Below are 24,216 nucleotides of genomic sequence, written 5' to 3' on the forward strand. Positions count from 1 at the left end.
AGGAGTTTGAGGTTTTCTCAAGGTTTCTGATTTAAGTAAAAAAGAAAGAAAAGAACGTTTGGATATTCTACTTCTCCTCGCGTAACTACATCTCGGTCTGAACATTTACTCGTTTAGCGACTTATGACGGAACTTGCTGAAACTTTACATACCCCGAACTCGATCACGAGGGCGTCCACGATGCTGCCGATCACCGTGATGAAGTCGAACGTGTTCCAAGCGTCTTTGAAGAAGTTCTGCTCGCGGGGGATTAAAAAAGAGTCGATTAGGAACGGTCGAGGTAGCGATCTTGCCTATCGTTGCCGCTTCGAAGTTTCCTCGGACAAACTTCTTTGCACTTTCGTCTTTGCATTTTCATCTGTATTCAATGAAGCGCCCCGAGTAAACTTCGAAGTGCATCGAGTGTGTAGAATGTCTGTTAAACTACCTCTAAGAAAGAAACTACGAATTCGACTTGGGTGTAGTGTGTCTTCTGTGTGTATGTGCTTGTACGTGTACGTGTGTGTGTTTGTACGCACCCTTACACGAACATAAACGCTAATTATGAGTCAACCAAAGTGTGTGACGAAGGGTTGTGCTCACGAGCGGTGTTCTCTCGAGTAAAGGCCATATCTCTTCGTTCTCGAAACGTTTCGCAATCGTGGACGGCTACGGAGGAAAGTTTAGGAAACGTCTAGCGAAGTATCGCTAGAAAGCTTGCGTGAAGTATACGCGCTGTTTCTACTTGAGTCTCGGTACATCTAAACTATTACGTTCAATGTTATCGATAGCTGTCATACATTGGGTACGTTACTCTATATACACACGCAACGTAAAGTGTCTACGATACAGATGGGAGAAGTACGCGAAAAGCTGGTACACGATTAGAAGACAGTGGGCTAGTCTCTCTGTCTGATTTATTCTGGGCCGAATAATCGGGGCTGGTGGAAAATGAGAGGGTTTCAAGGCGATTACGAGACATCGAAGACGCGCGCTTCAGTGATCGGTGATCAGCTGAAGTATAAGTGACGAGATCGCCTCTAAAGAGAAGTCTTCTACGGGAGCATGCCGGTAATAGCAAGCAAACTAGAAAGAAAAAGGGGTTGACGGAAGAGAGAGAGAAAGAGAATGAGAGAGAGAGAGAGAGGTACAGAGAAAAGGGGAGATACAAACGCGCGCTTATTCACGGGAAGCTCTACTTTTCAACTATCTTCCAGGAAAGAGGTCACTTTCCTCTAACGCTTCCGAAATTGCAAGCGAATATCAGCGTAACAATCTCGGTTCTATCGCAGCTTCTCAGTACAATCGCCACGTAAAACTCTAGTTTTACTCTAGATACAGAGGGTCAGTGAAAAGTATACTGACGAACCTATAGACAGTACGCGTGAAAACAAGAAGAAAATGTGTATTGGCGGAGGATAGGAGTCTACAAGCAACCTCCAATGTTAAGGTTTCTCAAAGAATACGAAGCAGCTAGTTCCATGATAAGAGTACACACGCTAAGACAACTTGTTTTATGAGTATATTCTGGAGTGTTTCACGAAACCCGGTTATCAAAAGTCGTTCCCCCGTTTTCACGAGTACCGCTCGAAGTTCTAATCGGTAGACGCGTTTCGATCGCTCTTGCATCGTGTACCTCTGAAACAGATCAAACAACAAAGGAGATCGTACGTTCACAAAAGTTTCTACTTGCTTGGGTCGACCGAACTACAATGGGACGCGACTCGAGAAAGGCGAGCCTTCGACGGGACTATGCTTCGAATCTTTTATGTACCAGCCGCGACACAGATATTCCTATTTTCCGCCGTTTCTCGTTTCCCTGCCTGAGACTCTCGCGAAACGTGGCTATAACCGCGGGGCACGAAGGGTTATCGTTGACCGTTGAGTGGAGAAATAAAAGAGAAAAAAAATGTTACATCATATACGCTATAATATTAATACAATTGCGTGTGATTGAAGTTAGTGAAGTTAGTGATTAAGAGGCTGTTTCTATACCTTGCATCCGAAGGCGACGAGTTTAAGGATGCACTCAATGAGGAAAAGGAGGGTGACGACCAAGTTCACGACGGTCAAGGTGTCCAATAGTATTGGCGGCGCCTCGTGATACTACAAAATACACCCAACACACAGACGTAACACAAGCTCAGACTTTGTATCGTTGCCCGTCTTCCATTATTCTCTACTGTTCGTTTCTGCTCGTTCGATTTAGTCGACTTTAATCGCTTTCTTTTTCGTTAACTTCTCTGTCGTTAACTCGACTTTACCGAATCTCGCAAACTTTCGGGACGGGCTGTTTCTTCGATAACACAATTTATCCTTTACATTGATCGTATCTGGTTCCATTATCTGCTATTTACTTCGTGGCTCGACAGGTCACGCGAATGCTATTTCATTCCTTTTAATCCACGCGCGTTTCTAACTCCATTCTCCTTTGAAGCAGTAGTTCGAGTAAATAAAGTGGCGGACAAGCTCGTTCCCAGGAAAGAAACTTTACTCGAATCGCCTGTCGAACTTCGAAATGGTTTCGCAACGGGGTCACTTGCTTGACTTTTGGTCTCGATTATGTCGTCGAACCTTTTTGACGAACGTTCGCGATAATTTATGGCACTCTTATTTTTGAATAACAAGGAAGAAGGTACTCCCGTTGCGAGAATTTTGTTCCCTCTTCGCTCAGGACAATTTCTCTGGGGCTGTCCCAGAAGCAAGTCTAACCAATCTCTTACAGAGCGATCCTTCGAGATAGCTCGCCGTGTTTGCGTATCTAATCATCGGTGACGCACACGAAACGATGCTCGATTCTTGTGTGTGTATGTGTGGTGAGTGTGTGTGAAACTGATACATAATCGGCCCTCTCGACGATGGCAGAATGGCATGCATGTGTCGGGAACCGGAAGCTTTCCCGAGGCTTCCGTTTTCCCATTGACTTTCGAATAATGCCTATAACACGTAGTCATTACAGCAGCGCTGCTTGACGTCGAGTATCGGTCGCGCGCCTCGATCATCCTCGAATCGATACTCCACGTCGGAGCGACGCGAGGCATGCAAGATTCCAAAAACATCATGTCAACGTGCAGTGATTTCGTGCGGATGCAGCAAGACGGAGAGCATGCACGGCAGCTTTCTGGGTTGCCTTTATCGTGCTGGGTAGCGGATTCGCTTCCTCGAGGCAGTCCCCCCCGTTCAACGCATCTCGTGGGAAAAGTTCTTTCGAAATGAAAATAATCAGCCAGAAACAGAAGACAGAGTAAGAGATAAATAGGTGGATAGATGAACGGAAAATAATTCAACGCGACAGATATATTTGGTCTCTTCGTGTCTGGGTACTGATCAGTGTGAAGGCGCGTGTCTCGTGTTGTGTTGTGCGTGTGTTCGTGTTACATAGACTAACTAGATCTTCTGGGAACAAGCTCGACAGCCAGATGCAGCTTTTATTTCTAATTTAATCTTCGAACTGATTCACTCAAGAGATTTCCCACGAAATAGTCGGCTGTTGAACTTGTTTTCAGTTTCGAGAGTAAATTTGACGAATTGCGAAGAATTCGGATGACTGTGTAAGCGTGATCCGACATCCTTCGTGTGTTCTGTGTTAGATCGAAGAGAACAGGGTGAAGAAGACCGTTTAACTGTGACGTGATCGAAGCAAAGGGCAATTATGCCCGCGCAATATGTTTCGAATCTTCTTGATCCTGCAATCTTCTCGGAGCATGAATGTGCATGAACGTAAAAGTCGTTCCGATCGTGTAGAGAGCTGAGCATCCGCTGCAATCTCTTACAGATGCAATCGGACTGTAAAGGACAGGGTAATCTTAACCAGACTATAGTATCTTACAGTAATGTTTCTACAGAAACGTATTACTAGAGGGAACGAGAAGAAAAGTAGGTAGCAAGTACAACTACGGCTACAGCTGGATGTCCAGCGTCTGTTCAGCCCTGAACACAAAAGGATTTTCTAACAATAAGTAGTGATCTAAGATACTCGTACATACATGTATCTTCGTAATACACGGATATTTTCGAGTACTCGAGTCGACAAGATACTACCTATTCTCGAAAGGAAAAGAAAACGTTCTAATTGCTTTCTAATAAGCGGAACTTACCAGTCTACACCGAAAATCGATTCCGCGACGTCTGTCGCTGCCATTGCTCTCGGTCCTCTACCCGTTCGATAAGTCGTCGAAAAATGCAGCGACACGTCGAGGAATCGTTTTTCGGCAGTTTCTAAGCGCGTACGTTCTCTCGGTACATAATCTGTTCGATGAGGGATTTGTTGGCATAGTGGAGCTTACCCTCACGCCGAATGCGGCAATCTTCAGTATACACTCGACGGTGAACATCCCCGTGAAGCACATGTTCATGTACTTCAGCGTGTTCTTGTACACGTCGCTTTGCCGATGGAACTGCAATGCATACACTGACAAACACACGGCCGACAGAGACAGACAGACAGACAGACGGTACAAGGCTATAGACGCGCGCGTATTCACGAACCGCGACGAACCTCGTTACGAAAATCGACGCCTTCCACGACATCGCGATTCCCTTTCTCCCGTTTTTTTTCCCGAGAGGGGATCAAAGGGAACTCGCTCTCTTTTATAATCGAGAAGCCTGCCCATCCATACGCAACAGTCACGAGATCTATGCACGATTGCGGTAAACGCTCAACGATAAGTCAGACATGGCAGAAATTCAGTAGTATAGGCGTATGATTGGGCCGACTTCCATCGTTCACACGGTATCGCAAGTATGTAATAGATGCACGACGTGTAAATTAGAGTGCGAAATCTGTAAGTTACGCGATGTGTGTACATATATAGTGACACTTTCTAGTCGACAGATAGAGAAAGAGAGACAGAGAAAGGAAAACAGATAGGTGTATAACATTAGCGTTAACCTAGATACGTGTTTCTGCCCGACCCTATGGGGTGTGTACAACGCAACGGTGACATTAAAAGGATTGTTTCCTCCCTTATTATACCAAGGTGAATAGGGGTGATTTTTTACAGACTACTGTATGTTTTACGGTGTTACATCTTTTCTTTAATGGGATAACGACTTACATTTAGACGTTCTTGTCATTTGGGTACTCAATGCGATCGATAAGGGATTGAGTGATGGTCGAGCTTGATGCAACGACTGTCTGACTGGAATTTCTATACGCTACTTGTATCAAACTCGAAGAATACTGATTGAAACTTAAGATATCTGTTATTCCCAGTCCTTCGGTCGTTTGCATCGGGATCAATTTCCGGGTGGAGAGATGCAAGTTTGGTGCTTGGAGTGAGAGTCGCGATAGAAACTAGAGGAAGAGCGGCTATGGCAAAAGAAACGACGAAAGGAAACGAAAAGATGAACCGAAAGGAATTAAGATGTCCAGAGAGCGAGCTAAAAAATGTCTAGAAGATAACAAAATAAGTAGGAGTTTCGTAGGGAGGGGCTAAGGAGGGTTGCAAATCCCTCCGCTCGAGGTACTCAAACGTTTCCTCTTTTGCTTCTTTCTTTCTGCTGTTCGAGGGGGGGAGGGATCAAGTCGTGCGGGCGCCCCGTGCAAGATTCGTGTTTTTGGTGTTGGATGGAAAAGTCAAGGCACTCACGCAGGCGCGCGCGCACGCACACGCTCACGCACACGCACACACGCACGCATTCAAAGTGAACGAGTCTCGTGTTGGTTCGCTCGGCTTGGTCCAGCCGAGTTTGCTTTGTTGCGAGCAGCCAGCATGCGACACGCAGTTTCGCGCGTTTTGTGCGAACGAAGGCTCGGGCACGAGGCGTGTCGGCGTCAGCTACGTGCCTCTGAACAAAGAGACCGAGACTCGCGACAATTAAATGACACTTGGTCCCAGAGGTCGGCCAAAATTGCCCACCGATTCGGAGGAGTCTCGTCTCTTTCCTCGTTCATGGTCAGGACATTCAAATATCGTGTGCCACTCGTGTGCGTTTCATTCTCAAGACCATGGTGCAGTTAGGTGTGCAAGTGCGCTCTGTCACATTCCTTGTGTCGTCAGGCAATTCGTGTCAGACAACGAGAAAAAGAAACAAAAGGGCGAACAGAAAGAAACGAGCTACGCGTGTGTCCAGTCGAGCTCCGTGTCACCTCGATCCGATAGCTTTGATTCTGATCGTATCGCGAAGCGTGTCGTCGTCGGGACTCTAAAATCAAGAACAGAGCTTCAGCTCGCGAGTGACACTGGCGTGTATGTGGTCAGACGAGGACAAAAGCGTATCGCTCCTCTATGAACGTGTTCGGTCACCTTTCTGTGTTTACAGACAGCGTTCTAAGACGATTCAACGCAGAAGGGTGTGTTCCGTGTACAGGCAGGTCATACCAAAGGGAAAGAACGAAAAAGAGAGGACAGAGGGGAGAAGAGGGGTGCTCTGAAACAAGTGGACTCGCGTGCAGGGCTCTTCTGTGTCGCGCAGCGTTTCTCTTGTCCCCTTCGTTTGCCTGTGCTCGGTTCCCATTGCAGTTGTAGATTGGATCAAGCCAGTCGTTCGTGCAATGCTTCGAACCTCGTCGCCAGTTCAAACGTGGGCTTGTCGAGACGAATGAGCCAAACGCGTATCGCGTGTATCTGTGTGGTGTATGTGAGGTTGCGGGAGCGCAGCGATACTCGGTATCGTTTTTCCACGCATCTTCGAGTACGTCTACTATCAAAACGAGGACATAGCAGCGGGCATGCATTGAGAGTAGGAGGCGGGGGATAGAAGACACCGATGGAAAACGTAAGAACGACTGAACTAAAGACACAGAAGAGAAATCATAAGAAACGATACGTATACAAAGGGGTACAGAAGGGAAAGTAATACCATCGAAAGCGAAACAAATGATAAACGAGGGATCGGTGTGCGTATATGGAACAGACGCGTGCATCTGCCCGAAGTGTTCGCTCAAAATTTCGACACTGAATTCGAACGCCCCAAAGCCTCTTGGATTCTTCGCAATTACGAGAGGCTTTCCCAATTATAAATCCATTGAGCTTTGGATCGATTCCAAATTCAGTGGCTGGAACTCGTCTCGATAACATTCAGGCAATTTGCAGCGCGTGGCTGGCGTGGAAATAAAAGTGTCTCGATTCTGGAGCGAACGAGGAGCATGGAATTTAAAAGGCAACGAGACACCGTCAAGCACGTTTGTTCAACTAAAGTCAGCTTCGAATGGAATCGAAAAGAAGGAAAGAAGAAGGGGAGGGATGTTCGGGGTCGAAAAGGGGGACACAAAAGTATTCAACACAGCTGTGTACATGTATCAATGGTCACAAGGATGACAATTATACAGAGAGCGATAAATAAATTGGCAGGCAAGAACAACAATGTCCTCGTACAAATATAACGTTATATCTTACAGTCACTTCGAACTCTCCATTGTGCACGTTCGTCGAACACGACGTGTGTGTATTCTCACCGTTGTCGTCGACGATCTCGCTAATCTAGTCGATCGACGACGATCTAGGCTGCTTTTCGATTGGTTAAAATTGCCAAAGACTCGACGAAACGCGACAAGATCGAGTAAATTGGGGAGAAAACGATTCAAGGGACACCGATTATTGTAATATACACAGGGACACATGATTAAAGGGTAACTAACTCTGGCGTTCGGATATTTCGCGTCGTACATCATTTAGAATTGTCATTCGGGCTCGTAACGTCGGCAAGAAAAATTCATACATTTCTCATCGAGACGTTTTCGGAGAGAACAAAGGAATCGTGACACTTACCTTCATCATGAGTAGTAATGTGTTTAATACGATGAGAATCATGATAAAATACTCGAATGGCGTTGATACCACTATCCTCCAGATTTTGTACTTTACGCTGTTTCGTTCCTTCGGCATGTACCTCTCCAAAGGGCGAGCTTGTATCGTGAAGTCTATACAAGATTTCTACAAGAAACACAGAATAGTTAATAACGATATCTTTGTAGAAACGAAGAGAGTAGAACGCCAAGCAAACCTGATTTTTGTCGATTTCGCCGTCCTGGAGTTCAGCCTCTCCCTGCTCCTGGAATGTGATGATAATCAAGGCCACGAAGATGTTGACGAAGAAGAATGGAAAGACGATGAAGTAGACGATGTAGAAAATGGACATCTCTATACGAAAGTTCTGGATGGGGCCCTTATCTTCGTACGTGGCTGCCATCGAATTTTGCAGGATCTGAGGCCAACCCTCGCCAGTTTGCACCGCGAACAGCGTCAGCATCGCAGCCATCACGTTGTCGTAGTGAAAACACTGAGACTGCCATATTCGTTTCTGTGGCTCTGGCAGCATGGCACCCTCTTCGAAAACGAAGTATTGTCCCCTGGGATACACACCAAGATACCATTAAGAAAATTGCACCCTTGATTTTTCTTTATTGCAACATATTCATCGACTCGAAAGACAATTATCCCTTACTGGTCCTCGACTCGTAACCATCTTATACTCACTGGCAATCCTGTTCCGTATACTTGCTCTCGTCGCTGCAGTAGAAGAACTTGCCATTGAACAGCTGCACCGCGATCACAGCGAAAATGAATTGGAACAATATGTACACTATGAGAATGTTAATGACGTTTTTAAGACTGTTCACCACGCAGTCGAAGACCGCCTTGAGCTTCGGCACACGTTTAATCGTTTTCAATGGCCTGAGCACACGAAGCACTCTCAGCGACTTGATCGTCGAGAGATTCTGTCCAGCCGAACTGCCGGTCATGTCGAAGGCGAACGAAACCGCGGCGCAAATCACGACCACCGCGTCCATAATGTTCCAGAACTCGCGGAGGTACGAGCCTGGGTGAAGGATGATGCCGAGATCGATGATCTTCAAGATCATCTCGATGGTGAAGACACCGGTGAACGCGTAATCGAAGTAATTCAGAACTGTGTTCCTCGGCGAGCCTTCCCATACGGGATCTTCGGCGGCTAACGCGATACTGGATAACGATATCACCACCATTATGAAGAAGTCGAAGTACCTCAGGTTAACGACCCAATGGGCGGCTCTTCTTACGCTGTGGACCGATTAACTCGTTATTACGATCAATACTGTACCAAAGAAATATACTGTGTGGTTGTAGAACTTACGGATTCGTAGGGGACAGTATAAACATGGAGGAGTATGGCAGCATTGGTTTTGGTCCCGTGTCATCGTCTTCATCCTGCTTCTTCTCTTCGGACGACTGCTTCCCACCTGTTCCGTCTTTGCTGAAATCGAAGAAGAATTCGTAACGATATGTCAGCCACGCGTTTGTCGAGACAACGAGAACTTACAAATTCTGGTTCGGACTCGGAGGGCAAATCTCCACTTTGGGCGCGTTACCGTCTTTGGGATTCTGCAAGGATTCGATCTCCTTCTCGAGCTCCTGCGCTTGCTTCTCCTTATCCTCGATTTTCTCCTCGTCCTCGGCGGCGCTCAGTTCTTGTGCGTTTGCCAGATTGTCGACGGCGATAGCCAAGAACACGTTCAGCAGCGTGTAGTTGCCGAAGAGCACCAGCACGATGAAGTAGAGCGAGTAGACCATGCCCCTCCTATGACCGCCTTGCGACTCGATACCCTGGTACATCACTTCGTTCCAATCTTCTCCGGTCAGGATCTAGAATACGAGCAATCTTCTTTAGAGGGATTCGTTTGAATTGTAGAGCTCTCTCTTGAAATCCTCTCGCGATTTCGAGGAAGGACTAAAGTTTCGCGTCTTGTTTCCTTCCTCGATTTAATCGATGACACGTTACACTGATTAACAGTGCTTGATTAACGCGAGAAAGGAGGCAGCGAAGTGTCGAACTTACTTGGAAGACAGTGAGCAGCGCGATGGGAAAGGTGTTGAAGTTGGTGGGCGGCGTGCCGTATTCGAAATTGAACTGGCCACCGAACAGCTGCATGCCGAGCAGCGCGAATATGAGAATAAAGAGGAAGAGCAGGAAGAGCAAGGAAATGATGCTACGCATCGAGCTGAGCAGCGATATTACGAGGTTCCTCAGGCTCTTCCAGTATTTGGTGACCTTAAAAATTCGCAGGAGTCTAAGGGCACGTAGGACGGAGAGGCCGAAAGAGCCGGACTTCACCTCGGACCAGATCACTTCGAAGATCGATCCCGAGATGACCACGCAGTCGAAACGATTGAAGCTCGACTCGAAGTATGTGCGAGGGCCGAGCGCGTACACCTTTATGAACATCTCCAACATGAACAGAGCGAGAAACACGAATTCTGCGAAATCTGTGAACCATCGAACATTCGTTTAAACGATGCTGGAGCAGCTGCCATTGAATAGAAGTACTTACAGAGGAAATCGGTGAGCCATTGCGGCTGACCGTAATGCTCCACGGCGACGCATACGGTGTTGAAGAATACAAGGACGATGACGAACCAGTAGAACTTTTGCGATTTCACGGAGTTCCGTATCCAGAACCTGAACCTCTTCTCGGCTCGCCAGAACTGCGCGAACGCGCCCTTGTCTTCCTCCCTCGACTTGAAGTAGGAAGATCTCGAGAACCCTGTAAACCACAGATCAATAAGTTCATCAGTGATTCATAATTTACAAATTGCACGAAGCAGAAAAAAGCAAAGATAAGTTTTGCCTCGGTCATCTGCAGAGTCAACAACTCCTAGACGATAGGTACCTACTGTGGTTTTAGGATTTAGAAATCCTCCTAGGAAAAATTGCATATCTTTTTACAAAGGTACAGCAACTCAAATATCGACAATTTTTCCTGTACGACAGAGTTTGCCTATTAACGTGCTCGAATGTTACAGATTTCCAAAGCAGGCACTCGTTGCACGCACAGCATTATTGCCAGATATCTTCATATTTGTTCATAATTACGATAGTTACAGCGCTTTTATCATACTCTCTGTATGGAAGCTGCGCTTTCGAGCAGGACACATATATGTACGTATGTATGTACGCTAACTACGTGACAATTACGTCGTCTGGGTGTGCCAAGTATGCTCTGCAGCAAAGTCGATTACGCGGCAGCATACTGTTACGCGATTTACGCGTGCTTCTGTCTGCGTGAGAAGCGTGGTTCTTCTGCATGCGATCACACATGCACATTCGGATCCGAATTCGCAGTTTCAAAGTTTACTCAATGGTCTCAACATTCGCGATAGCTGTAATCCATTCTTGCTGTCTTCTTGTGTGTCGAGTCGTGTCAGTGTTAGGTAATATTCGTGTGTCAGAGACGAAACGACAAGCATCTCTCAGAGGAGAATAGAGAGGAAAACAGAAAAGTTACAAGTGCAGCCTTGTTTTGTCTTCCTCTTTGCAAGTTGAAGCATCGATGTTTGCAGTTACCTTTAAGCACTGTCTTAGACACTGAAGCGAGGGGAGCAACTGATAGCGTGTACTTAGAATGTTTAAGCCTTAAAATTATTATTGCTAAGGAAAAGAAAAGTAGAACTCACCATCGTCACCGTCGTCATCGCCTTCCTCTTCCTCCGTATCCGTACTTTTGCTTTTGCCTAAATTCTTCAGCTTCTTCTTTTTGGCCGCAGCTTTCCTTCTTACTGCAGAACAGAAACAATTGTTTAGAATAGGCCTTAAAAACATTGACAAACTTTGTAAGAATAACGAACCTTCTAAAATGTGCCTTTTCTCCGCATCCGTGGTCCTTTCTTCCGCGAGTATTACTTCCTCTAAAAATGACAGTGAACGGTGAGACACAGACAGGGACGCCCGAATGAAAAATCGACCGCTCTAGATGCCTCGACAACGCGTGAAATTGCTCGTCAACAAAAAAACAAATGGAAGCGAAAGGAATTTCTCTCTGGCCTAAGTGGATAGCTTAGGTAAAAGGGTGGCTCGATCGATAATCGATAGCTGGCTGGTTTGGCTTTCTAACCTGCTTTGCAGATCCAATTCAGGTAGCAGTTCAATTCACGGTCGAGCTGCTGTTGTCTTCGCAATTTCAGGAAGGACTGCCGGTTCTCCACCTTCTCTCTCTCCTTCGCAAACTCTCTACAAGCGTTACAGAGTCATGATAGCAGCGTTACACGGGAGGATGTGGGAACATTTTCGGGGACAAACGCAATATTTCTTCAAATATACAGGTGCTTGGTCGCGACGCGTCGTTACTCTAGCGAGCGTCTAACAAATTCCGCCACGTTAAGGTGCGCGTTGATCTATTCGAGCTATTTACGCAAAGCGTTATCGTCACGGGAGGCAAACTGCCGGACGAAATCTCAGGGGGACACTGGCGCTAGTACAGGGGGCATCTCGCGACAACTGAGCCCTTACTCGCTACTGCTCGTACTTTCGAAATCGTCTCTGTTCAAGCGGGCAAACAGCTAGCGGAGCGATAAACTTGGGGGAAGATCGATCGTTTTGAGACCTGCTTGAGTGATCCACTTTAAGTAGGCACTGAACGCAGTTGTGAACAGACGCTTTCTCTTTGCTTTCTGATAAGCCGCCCGCCTCTCGACGCGCGTTCTTTCGTTCGAAAACTCCCTGACGGAAAAGAAAGAAAGGTGATCGGTCGTATTGCGGGTGGTACGCGAGCACCAGCCTCGTAAGGTGAACGAGCGAGGACGAATCCGCGAGTAGTGTCCTACCACCGCGGCTTTACCAATGCAGAGCGAGCGTTTCGAGTGAAGTATGGTAATCGTGTCAGACTAAGTAGATCTCGCGGATTCGTCCTGCTTTGAAATTCCTGTTATCGAAAATGGCCTCGGATCGTAAAACGTGGAACTCAGAAGGGCGGGAGTAGAGGATGAAGGGGGTGAAGGGGAGGACGAGAATCGAAAATGAAAGTACTCACCCACTGAGGACACCGAGAACTAAGTTCAGCATGAAGAATGAGCCAAGGACGATCAATGGTATAAAGTAAATCCAGTTGTACGTGCTGCCAAGAGCGTCGTTTGTCTGCAAATTTGACCAGAGCCACGTGAAGCGCGTGTTACGCGTGCGAGCACGATGCATCGATTACAGACAGTTCTATATGATCAGAGATCCAAGGAAATGGTACTCGACTCTCGAACATCGAAACATTTAGTTTTATCCTACTTTCGTAGGAGAGTATTTTTTTATTCTCGCTTTCGTTACAAGAAACAGCACTGAGTTTTCTATCGACAAAGGATCTTTCTACGCGACGATATCTCGGGTCAACGACAAAATAGAAATTTGAGTACGCATGCTCGATGGCTCGTAGACACGCGTATACTCACCGTACGGCTACGAGCCACGATTAATGCAACGATCAATGAATAAGGTATCAAGATGTACGCTCGGTACGTACGACGTACACATATGTACTGACGATGAGAAAGAAAACATAATGCGTAAAGACGAGTATAAAAGTTTGATAGCATAGGATTGCAGTGCCATTTCTCATATAACAGGCGGCCTGTATTTCAAGTAGAATTCTCAACAACCTTGATTGTATCGAGAAATCAAAGGTACGAGTCAGTCGTGCGCGAACCCCAAAGAAATCCAAAGCCCCCGCAGCATTTCTCTCAGGGTTCACGCTTTAGAATTCTTCGAGATTCCTGGCGCCGAGAATAAAGCGCGGAAAGATACAATTAAACACCAAGAGATTTGCAAAGAGGGCTGAAACTGACAGTGTTATACTGAGCAAGATGAACATATACATCAGTGTTAGCTGTAGACATCTGCAAGCACTTTGCCTCGTTCCGGTGAACGAGGAGAGACACGGCGGAAGCCAAACTGTTATCGGGCAGACACATAGAGACAAATAAGTACGACACATAGAGAAGAATGATTGGTAACGAGAGAGAAAAAAAAGTGGTCACATTTAGATCGTAAAGGTATGGAAGAAAATGAAACGGCACAGGCAGAGAGATGTAGATATCGAGGGTGAAACACAGAAAATGGGAGTGGTAGTCGTCGAATCGACGACCTCCAGTTGGCTTGCCACTGGTCTTTGACAGAACAGTCGAACTCGCGTGCAGCTTGTTCCAACAGTGAACAACCTGCAGGCGACAGATATAGGCCTGTGATTAGGTTTGCCAAAGACAAGCGGCAACGGCGGAAGCTCGTCGTTTCGACGGATTGGAGAAGCGCGAAAAATCGAGAACTCCGACGTTATTCGATCGGCAATTCCACTGAGACCCGGATAAATGTACAAGACAGAGAGAGTTTTAACACTGAAGGACACATCTCTTGCTTTACCCAGTACAATATGGCAGTCCAGCCCTCCATAGTGATGCACTGGAAGACAGTGAGCATGGCGAATCCGATGTTGTCGAAGCTGGTGATGCCGAAGTTTGGTCCCTCCCAGTGATCCATGCACGTCGAGGTGTTTGCGTCGCACACGTGGGCTCCGAACGGCGCCTCGGATTTGTTGTCCGTGTTACACGGGCTCGGCTGTTCGCCCTCTTTCACGATTACATCTGCAACAGAGCCATCCTCAGCCTCTCAGCGTCTCTGAGCTTCTTCTGGTGCAGTTTACCGCGTTTCGATTCGATAGAAGGGACTTGGCTCAGATTCTCCTCTACTCACTGATATCCCTGATGCTGTAACACGTTTTATGCAGAGTTCCCGAATAAAACTCGAGGCCGATGATAGCGAATATCACGATGGCGAAAAGTACCAGCAAGCCGATCTGCAGAAGCGGGGCCATCGCTTTGATAATAGACTTGAGCACCACCTGGAGACCTGTTCGCAAAAAATTGCCGAGGAGTAATTAGGTCCAACCACCGCTCTTTCGAAGCGATTCGCGCGTGTCTCTTAATCGACCCGTTTTGCATTTACTTCTTCACTATCGTCGCTGCTCGGGGAATTACGCGTGGCGTCGTTTCGACTAGTTCTACGCTGAGCCATTGTCTGCTCGATACCTTGGAAGACATGTCCTTATCGATGAAATATCGCGTGCTTTTGATTTGCGTTTTTGGAAATGACGATCCAGCGGCCAAACAATTGGGATACTTCGTTGTTACATAGACACAGCATACAGAAACTCTCAAAAGATAGCTATTTGGGTGGTGCTACAGAAACAAAATAATCGTACTAACGTTGCAAGGCATCTACGTGTAGATATATATGTATGTAGATATAGAAATATAATATATACTTGCAATATAAAAACTTACTACAACTCATCTACGATTCGTACGTCTGGGAGACGTATTCTTCGGTTCGTAATCGGCTCTATGCAGCAACTATCGATAGAAACGTGAACGTTCCGAGGAACGGATCGACTCGATCCCCACGAAGTATCCGAATTCCAGACGCGGGACAGTTTCCATTGCGCGGCGACACGCGCGTTCCTCGAGCACCGAACCTCGCGTTTCTCTTTTTCCTTCTAATGAAAAATGTTCACCAGCCCCCCGTGTACACCGCAGAATCGAACGTTTCTGTGACTCCGCGGCGTTCGTGACTCGAAAGTGAATTGCCGTGTGCGAACCGAGAAATTGCAAATTCAGAATTTGCCAGCCGATTGTTGGAAAAATCGTGAACTCGTGGCGACGGCCCGTAACGAAAACAAAAAGAGATTGAGGGGTTGAGTGGGGAGGAGAGAGGAAGAGAGAGGAAGAGAGAGGAAGAGAGAGGAAGAGAGAGAAGGGGAGAGATAAATAGAGTGTGTGATAAAAAAAGAGACAGATAGACAAGGCAATTTCTTTCGGCTCTGTTTGTTCGATTCGGCTGGATTTTGATGGCCGATTGAATTGAAACGCTACTCACTCGGTATGCCGGAGACAAGTTTGAGCGGTCGCAACACGCGTATCGCACGCAACGTGCGCAGATCCATATCCAGGTCTATGCCTTGCGAGAACGCCGTGATGAACCTGCCCCAAAACACACACACCCCGCCACACTTTACTACTTACTACTCTATTACACTAATACTCACGCTACTTAAATACTTAAGCTACACAACTAGGTGGTTTTAACTAGCGTTCTATGGTATGACCTAACCCGAAGGAGTCGGGAGAATTTCTATCGGGATGATGCTCGTCGTAGACCGATGTCTTCGCACATCTTTTCTAACGTTTTTTGTCCTGTCGTATCTTCAAAGGGTGTGCTTCTAGTTTAACGAGTTCAATTAGCGTCTTCTAGTCTAAATAGATTAAGCTGGGGTTCGATTTTAAAGGTGACTGTTATCTGCGGACTATCGCCCAAGCGAGTTACGGGATAAACAGTCGTAATGAAATTTGAAACACGATTCAAGTCTACACATGTAGTATATTATGCTCTATGTAGGTATTCGATCTAGAATGAGGGTGGTGATGAAAGTTGGTCGATCGAATCGTATAACCAAATTCGAAGACAAAAGGCGAAAGCTTGACTCTTGATTCTCACCGCGTCGGATTAGTTTATCGAATTAGCGCATCGGCGGATTTACCCCTTAAACAGTCTTCGTGAAAGGGCAGAACGGTCTCAAAGGAAATCAATTCGGCTGATTATCGAAGCGATCGGAGTTACCTAAGATGCATTTAAGTATCAATGACGTGGGAAGTCGGGACGCAATAATTATAGATGGGTAGTTGACTTTTCTAGCGCTGACAATCAGCTTTCTCTTGACTCGAATTCTAAAGCGAGCTTCTATTAAAAATCTCTATGAGTTGCAAGCAAGACGCTCCGGAGAAGTTGTAAGGAGGGCAGCCCTCGAGGGGGTCCAGATTTCTCAAGAATAATTTAATCACGGTTCTAATTTCTTCTCGGAGGAGAATGAAAATCTGCATGTTTAAAAGTTCGCAGACGTAAAACAGCGAATTCCTTGCGAACCAGTCCAAATGTTCGCGCGGATGTAAATTCTTCTTTCTCCTGCATGCCGTATGCGTTGATTAAAGGAGAGAGGAGGTTCGAGGATCAATAGTGAAAGGGAAGCTGGTGCAAGAGAGGACACCGTTGCTGGAGTCTACGAGTCTGTAGGACGATGACACGGTCTCTCGAGGGTGTCTAAAGGTATGATTCTCTAGCAAATACGAGCTTGCTCGAATACGTTACTGCTCTAGGACACCTACCTATTTTTCAATGTACAGACAACTCTTTCAGTCGGTGACTGTGACTAAAGATAGAGACTGCTAAATATTGAGACACCTGCAAGCTAGTAGTTCTTTGTCTTCTTTCATGTGTGAACGTGTGCGTGTGAATGCATTGCGATCTTCGAGGCAAAGGTTGTCCAATTCCACCATATCGAATGGAGAGTCATCAGAGGATGATTCTCGTTAAATCATTTCAAGAAAAAGAATCGAAAGCGGTTCGTCAGCAATAGGAATTCAAGCCTCGTTCGCCAAGCTTTCCTTTCCCTGATGAAAGGCCAAAGATTTCCTCGACGATTCGATGTGTCTGTAGGTTCGTGTGTGAATGCTTTGGTATTTCTGTTTGCGTATCTAATTCCTCGACTTCGCAAGTCTCTAAAGTAAGAACAACGTGTGCATAAAACTGAACATAACACGACAGAAGATAGGACAAGTAACGCAACGCAACACTAGCGACTAGTTCACGCAAATCCTCTCTAGAGGCAGTAGAATATATACGTGTATAAATATATATATATATATATATGTAACGGACACTCGACTTATGCAAACCACGTGGACACAGAATATATAATATAAATATAGAAAGATATAATTCAATTAATATCGATCACCAACTGTCAACGATCATCTAGCGTCAATCATAACTGATCTAATACACCCATAGCTTCTAAGTGGTGGTCAATCAACGAAAAACGAAACGCTCAAATGACACGTTTAGCCGGGAAACTAAACAAGGAAACTAAAAGGATAGAAAACTAAGGTGGAAATCGTTAGATGAACGTATACGTATAGATATCTAAGTAAATATACGTAGAGTTACATAAAATTAGCTGATGCTGGTCTCGCTTGCCAGAACTAAACGTCGACCCAACGTGTCAACTAAAGCAAGTGAGACAAAGAGAAAGACAGACAGTTGTAGAAAGAGACAGAGAGAAAGAGAAAGAGAAAGAGAGAGATAGAAGAGAGAAGAGAGAAGAGAGAAGAGAGAAGAGAGAAGAAAGAAGAGAGAAAAGAAGAGAAACTAAATGGTCGACGAACTAATTATATAGTATGTGTGTCTGATTAATCAAGAAACGTTTAAAACTAAGGAGACTAGTCGAACGTACACAAAACTGCCAGGAACAACTGCCATAAGGGGAAGGGGGTTAGTTAGTTTATTAATCTGCTGCTCGACTGTTCTCTGTTACTGCACTCTGTACTGTTACTTATGACTTTGCATCTTAGCCGTTTCACAGAACTGTGACTGACTCACTTGGAATTTTCGAAACCAGCTTTAGCGGTCTGAGGACCCTGAAGGAACGTAGCATACGCAGGTCGACGTCCACGTTTGTTTCGGCGAACACGGTCATCGACCTAATCCAAGGATTACTCTAGAATCTATCTGCTCGGCCGGAAAAACCGATCGACGTGCTTCCTTAAATCTTAAGCCTGCACGGACGAAGATCCTTTCCCCTCTGTCTTTGCCGGCAACTGCTAAATTTCGCCCCGCCCTCTGCTGCCCGATTTACGGTTCGACATCGAAACATTCTTCCCGAGAGCTATCGCTGGGAAAAACCGGCAAGGAAAAGACAGCGAGGAAAAGTTTTCTCCGTGAACAGAGTTCCTCGGGTTGAACGCGATCGAGGATAAAAGGTTGGTTAATCGCGCGTTCGTTCGTTTGCTTGCGAAACAATTAAACGGAGATAAGAGACCTGACCGTAACATTCTCCTCGTCCACTGTTTTCCACTCCAAACGTCTGTGCTTCGCTTGCTTCGAGGCGAAGGAAGCCACCCGAAGGATCGCGAATCGTGTTAATCCTGCGTTACATCGTTTCCGTCGAATGGAAGTCAGAAAGGAGAGCACGAAAAACTGCGCGGCAAGAGGCAAAGATATGCTCGTTCGCTCGTTCGCTCGTTCGCTCGTTCGCTTGTTCGGAGGAGAAAACGGGGGAGGGAACGAAAGATCGTAATGTCATGAGCATGAGAGAGATCGCGATGAAAGAAAATAATGGATCGTGAGCTTACGCGAATCGTTCCCGAGGAAGATCCCGCATTTCGGTGCTCGCGGCTTGCTCTAGATTCCACCGCCTCGCGAGGAGAGAAAAGCCTCGGCTCTCTTTCGGTTCAACAGACCGCGAGGCCGAGAAACGAGATCCCCCGAAGTCAAAATCGACGAGTCGAGAAGAAGGGGGAGAGATTCTCGAGAGTTCGAAGATAGAAAAGAGAAAATGGTCCCCTCACCCGGTCACCACGACGAAAAAGTCCATGATGTTCCAGATGTTGCGCAGATAGGAGCCACGGTGGAGGACGAAGCCAAGGGCGAGGATCTTGAGGCTCGCCTCGACGCAGAAGATCCCGAGGAAGTAGATTTCCGTGGCCTCGAGCTTCTGTGCGAGTATGGTCTTGTCCTGCTTGGGCAGGTGTTCCTCGAGGGCGAGGACCACGCAATTGGCGATGATGGTGAGCAGGACGGCGTACTCGAAGGGCGGCCACTCGATTATGAAGCGGGTGTGCTTCCTGATGCAATTATCCTCGGACAGGATGAACAACGACGTGGTGCCCTTGCCGCCTCCCCCACCGCCACCCGCCCCTCCGCCCTGATCCCGGCCTGGCGCCATATCCACCAGACCAGGTACCTGTTTGCACCGTCGTTTCCTTTACAACCCTCGATCGAGCTTCGACACCACGATCGAGCGATAGAACGAGAACGGGGGAAGAGGAATTTCGCAAAAGGAGTCGCGAAAAGATGGATTCGAAGCTTCCATGTGCTTGGATGCCACTTACCTCCCCTCCAAAGCTAGTCCAGTCACCGAGACCACTCAGTCCGGCCAACCTCGGCCTTCTCCTGTACTGACTCGCGTATCCAGGGTCCCTTTGTGCCGCCTCTTGCGCTGCCAACCTAGAAACCAAGTAAGATGAAAGGGTTAGACGACGTAGAAAAAGTCAAAGGAGCTTATCGGGGACGCGTGAACGACGCATGGCGGAGGACGTGATCGATTTCATAGGCACGTTGTGTCTCGGACAAAACTCGACCGTAAAATATCATCCGTGGAGGGTTTCGAAAGCATCCATCGCGTTGCAAGATTTTTCGCAGAAGAGCTCGTTAATGGCGCAAGCATTTAACGCGGGACTAATTAACTGCATTAACTGAGACTTCTGTAGTCAGGATTGTGCCAAGCACGTGGCTCCTTCTCGTAGGAAAGTGCAGCGGAGGTAGCCGATAATGCAATAACTCGCGACAAGGAGCCTTGAGTGTACATACACAGGTGCATTTGTGCAGGCTGCGTGATTTTCACGACGCGCTCGATGGCTCGTCCAAGTATCGTCGGAAAATTGCGTCCCATTCAGCTGGCCTTGATTCTTTATTCAGCTGTGATCAGCGGAACGCCTTTAAGAATTTCGAGCACGTTTACAGATGCTACGGTGCATGAACAGGCCACGAAACGATCAACTTTTCGCCGCAATAGGCGAGGAAGGTATCTCGTCCGAAATAGACAACCGAGAGATGAAAAGGGATTCCTAGGTTAATCACAGAAACATCGGGAAATAGAGCGTTCATTTTCCTTCCTGTTTCTTCGCCGTTCTAAAAAAGAAACTACGCTGCTGAATTTGCACAACGTGCGGAAGAATATGTCCTTTATCGATCGTAGTTGCATTCGGGGTGTTCCTAGGAACCCTCTAAAGTGCTCTTTAAATTCTTTTGAGAACGCTAGAACTCGAGCTGCCTTCCACTCTGTAACGAGAGAATAATCGAATAATGCACGATTTTTGATGGCAAAGCGTTTGCTCTTCCAAGTAATCTCCCCCCTTTCGGAGAAGACCAATCGAACGAGCAGCTTCAATTTTGAAATTTTTTTTCAACCCACTACCGAATTTTGCTTAAATTCTCTTGTTGCTGAGAAGCTTACAACTAAAAGCTCTCTCCAAATAAACTCCAGACAATTCGTAACATTTAATCGAGAGTTCCGTGGACCGAGAATATCTCAGGAGACTCGTTATTCTTCGGTATTAATCTGGACCAGACTGTGTAGACGAGAACGCGTAGGTGTACGCGGTCCAACTCGTAAAATTCATTCACCAGTGCAACCAACCGACCAAACGGGAAACAAACTTTGCCCGACCATATTATGGACGACCTCGCGACAACTGAAATCACTTGGGACTGGCATATGACCCAAGTTTTTCGCAATCCGCAGTGCCCTCAATCCTTACTCTCGATTCCAAAATTGCCGAATTTTCTGTTCGAAAGTTTTGAATGAATTACCAGAGAAACGGGAAACCGCGGTTAGAGCTTTCAACCCTTGAATTATACGATCTCTAAAAATAGAACGTCGCGACGCACGTCAAGATTGATCCCCCTTCGACGCCTTCATTGGCTCGAGAACCAATCACGCGAGTTTTTATTCCTGAGTAGTCTTTCGTTCCTTGTCATTTCCTGCACGCGTCAACGCGTCTTCTGTATCTCGAACGTCGGCCAATAATTACGAATCCATCTCGAGGATGAAAAGGCGAGCGAAATTCGAACCTGCTATTTTCCTGACTGCCTTCGAAGATGATAAAGCTACTTGGAGGGTGTCAAGGCTCTCCATGCGAGCTTCTCGTCAAGGAGCCTTCGTTAAGAACTTCGAAGCTCGTTAATCGGCACTTTTTAAACCGAATAAAGCTCGCCATTCTGCAGGTCAATTAATAACGATTTAATGTAATGTGTTCAACCATGGATACGAGAGTCGATTGCAGTTGAAGGACCAATTTACCTGCCCACGCTGACCTCATATACGTGAAACGCATTAACATAGCATTATCAGTCAACCGCGACGTCGTAATAGCAATATAATGTTGCTATTCGTACCGCAATTGTTCGATTGCAGTAACAAATAATCGGATTGCTTTCTTCTGTAGTGGGAGTATCTAAACGATACTTAGTATCGGTGTGTACTTAGTTTCAAAGAGAATATTTAATTGTAATGAAGGAGTCTTGAACCTGGACAAATGGATTAAACGATATTTCTCTACGAGAACTCTAATATTTGAGAATTTCTTCGTGGATCCATCAGTTGCCGTCTTCTAACTAAATCAATTTAACTTTTCTAACTCGATCGGGCTTCCTGTACCTGTACACACTCCTAGTATAGAGTCATCAAGCCCAAGGAAACGATCGAGTCGGGAGCAACTTCCTGTCAGATTGCCTAGCCGTCCGTTTTCGCCTCGAGTGAACCTCTGAATTATTAAATTCGAAGCGGAAATAATTGATAGAAATGTGCCCCGTTTGGACAAAATCGATAATACTCTCGAAAATGAGCCCGTGCGGACTGACTGGCAAGGCTGGTGCAACGCATCCCCTAACAGGAGTCTTCGTTCACCGCTTCCATGATTGTTACGCCAGCAACAGGTGCAGCGTATTACTGATTACGCACGGTCTGAAAGTTTCTAAATGTAATGTCGATTTCAGTTTCCTGTCCCATCTTGAAATAGTTATCCGAGCGAATTTCGAAATAGCTTACCACGACTTAACACCAGATGCTCCCTAATTTTTGCCTCCGAAATACTGTAATTTTCGATTTCTATTAATTACCTAACTTCCCAGAATTTTGTCACAGAGAAAGTGTGACCTAAGTATTTGCTTCCTAAGAGAAAACGTTATCTGAAACGTGAATGCAAGGATTCTAGTCTTGCATCCTTTGTAATAACTGTGAAATTGCAATAGATAAATATCTGAACGTGTTACAGAAAAGACTGGTTGTTGTGAAGGCAAGGGTTGACCACGATTTACGCGGTGCAACGTCACTCCAAAATGACTTTTTACGGGTTAACGGGGAGGTTACCCGTGCCAAGCGTTCGTGTCGCCGAGGGTCCGTGTTTTTTATTCGGTGTAATTAATTCGGAGGCGTCTCTCTCGGTTCGTCCGTCCCTTTTGCTCCGCGGCCCGTCGCGACGACTGAATATTCACGAGTCGATTCCTTTTTTCGAGCAGTCCCCGGGCGAGATAGTTGGCAGGCAACCTGGTATAGATCAACGAACCGAAAAACACTTTATACCATATTCCAGTGCTGTTTCAGAGCGCTCAGTTTCGCAAAAGAGGTCTGTTTGTCGAGCCAGCGCGCTTCGCTTCGGTATCCAGTAGAATAGGTCGAGCAATGGTCAGACTAACGCCAATTCGAAATCCCGACGAATTGAATGGCTGCAAAAATTGACCGCTTGGCTTTCGTTTTTCGTTTAATATCAAAGGCAGGGATTAGGGTATTGAATATACGAAATTGGGGCATGAAAGTTGACCTAGATAAACTACTGTGGAAATGGGGAACGATGGAAGGACAATGACTGTCGAAGATGGAACGAACTTTGCGCTTTCTGAATAAAAACTTCTCTCGGTCTTCACTAATAGGAAACTAAAGATACATGTGCAATTATCATGTCTATGAAAAAGGTAGATTCTGCTCGTTTTCTTCTCTTTTCTTTTCGTTTTAGTCTCGAACTATAGTCTTCCCATCGAGGAGCACAGAGATTAGTGTCTATTCGTAGCAACTGGGACGCCACTTACAAAGTTTATTATGGCTCATCAGTTATCGACGGTACTTCTCCAGAGTTATTAATACCTTTCGGAAAATCAATATGAAAGACGTAATGGCGTACTACATATAACGGGCCCCTCGAAAATTGTTATATCGGCGAACACAATTGCCGCGTCGCTTCTCCGTGAAATCATTAGTCAACCACCATGCCTCGACTTCCGTTCGACTGCAGAAGCGTCTTAGGTTTGCTCCGTCTTTCGCTTCCTTCACCAATATTCCTGTTCCTATTTCATATTAGTTCCCTCAAATTTGCAAGAAGAAATTTCGCATTTCCATCGCTCTCCCCAAGCATCGTGGAGGCAGATAATAGCTACCGCATGAATCGGCGCACGCGTACAGTTAACGAGCGAAAATCAAACTCCTTCGCAACAGCAAGTCACCCTCTACTGAGATCGTATCATATTTCTGACTTGTTTTGAATCAGAGTATCAGAAAATTGTTGGATTAGCAATCCCGATTGATCCTTGAAGCGGTTCCCACGCGTTACCGAGCCAGCCCCGAATAGAGGTTAACGTCGAAGGGTGGAAAGGGTAGAGGGCAAGGAAGCGGGCTTCCGCGGGGTAGGGATGGAATTGGCGGCCGGTTAAGAATCGCAGACAGCTCGAGTGCGCCGGTACCACCGCCCTGGCTCGAGCAGGGATTCGGGCTGGCGCGCAGCCGAATCGTCGCTCTGCACCACGTGCGCAGTATATATCTCGCGTGTGTCCAGCATCGTCTTCCACAGCCTGGCCTACCTCGCCTGTGCTTACGTACCGTTTGCTGCTCGGCGGTTTTTT

General features: G+C 46.4%; 1 protein-coding gene across 1 annotated transcript in view; it reads right to left on the reverse strand.

The window, feature by feature from the left end:
- Cac (calcium voltage-gated channel subunit cacophony) overlaps positions 1-24,216 on the reverse strand; it is a 64,485-nt gene that overhangs the window by 14,119 nt on the left and 26,150 nt on the right. Inside the window, exons 2-20 of the mRNA XM_076377180.1 lie at positions 19,656-19,770; positions 19,113-19,507; positions 15,589-15,692; positions 14,407-14,562; positions 14,077-14,297; positions 12,707-12,810; positions 11,792-11,907; positions 11,526-11,585; positions 11,355-11,456; positions 10,232-10,444; positions 9,739-10,166; positions 9,223-9,545; positions 9,037-9,156; positions 8,400-8,963; positions 7,927-8,272; positions 7,692-7,856; positions 4,266-4,376; positions 1,975-2,085; positions 153-236 (exon numbers count right to left, since the gene is read on the reverse strand). Of these exons, the coding sequence (XP_076233295.1) occupies positions 153-236; positions 1,975-2,085; positions 4,266-4,376; positions 7,692-7,856; positions 7,927-8,272; positions 8,400-8,963; positions 9,037-9,156; positions 9,223-9,545; positions 9,739-10,166; positions 10,232-10,444; positions 11,355-11,456; positions 11,526-11,585; positions 11,792-11,907; positions 12,707-12,810; positions 14,077-14,297; positions 14,407-14,562; positions 15,589-15,692; positions 19,113-19,507; positions 19,656-19,770 (3,838 nt within the window). The remainder of the gene's footprint in view (positions 1-152; positions 237-1,974; positions 2,086-4,265; positions 4,377-7,691; positions 7,857-7,926; positions 8,273-8,399; positions 8,964-9,036; positions 9,157-9,222; positions 9,546-9,738; positions 10,167-10,231; positions 10,445-11,354; positions 11,457-11,525; positions 11,586-11,791; positions 11,908-12,706; positions 12,811-14,076; positions 14,298-14,406; positions 14,563-15,588; positions 15,693-19,112; positions 19,508-19,655; positions 19,771-24,216) is intronic.

Source organism: Calliopsis andreniformis, chromosome 4, assembly GCF_051401765.1.
Source record: "Calliopsis andreniformis isolate RMS-2024a chromosome 4, iyCalAndr_principal, whole genome shotgun sequence".
In the NCBI taxonomy this organism is placed as follows: Eukaryota; Metazoa; Arthropoda; class Insecta; order Hymenoptera; family Andrenidae; genus Calliopsis; species Calliopsis andreniformis.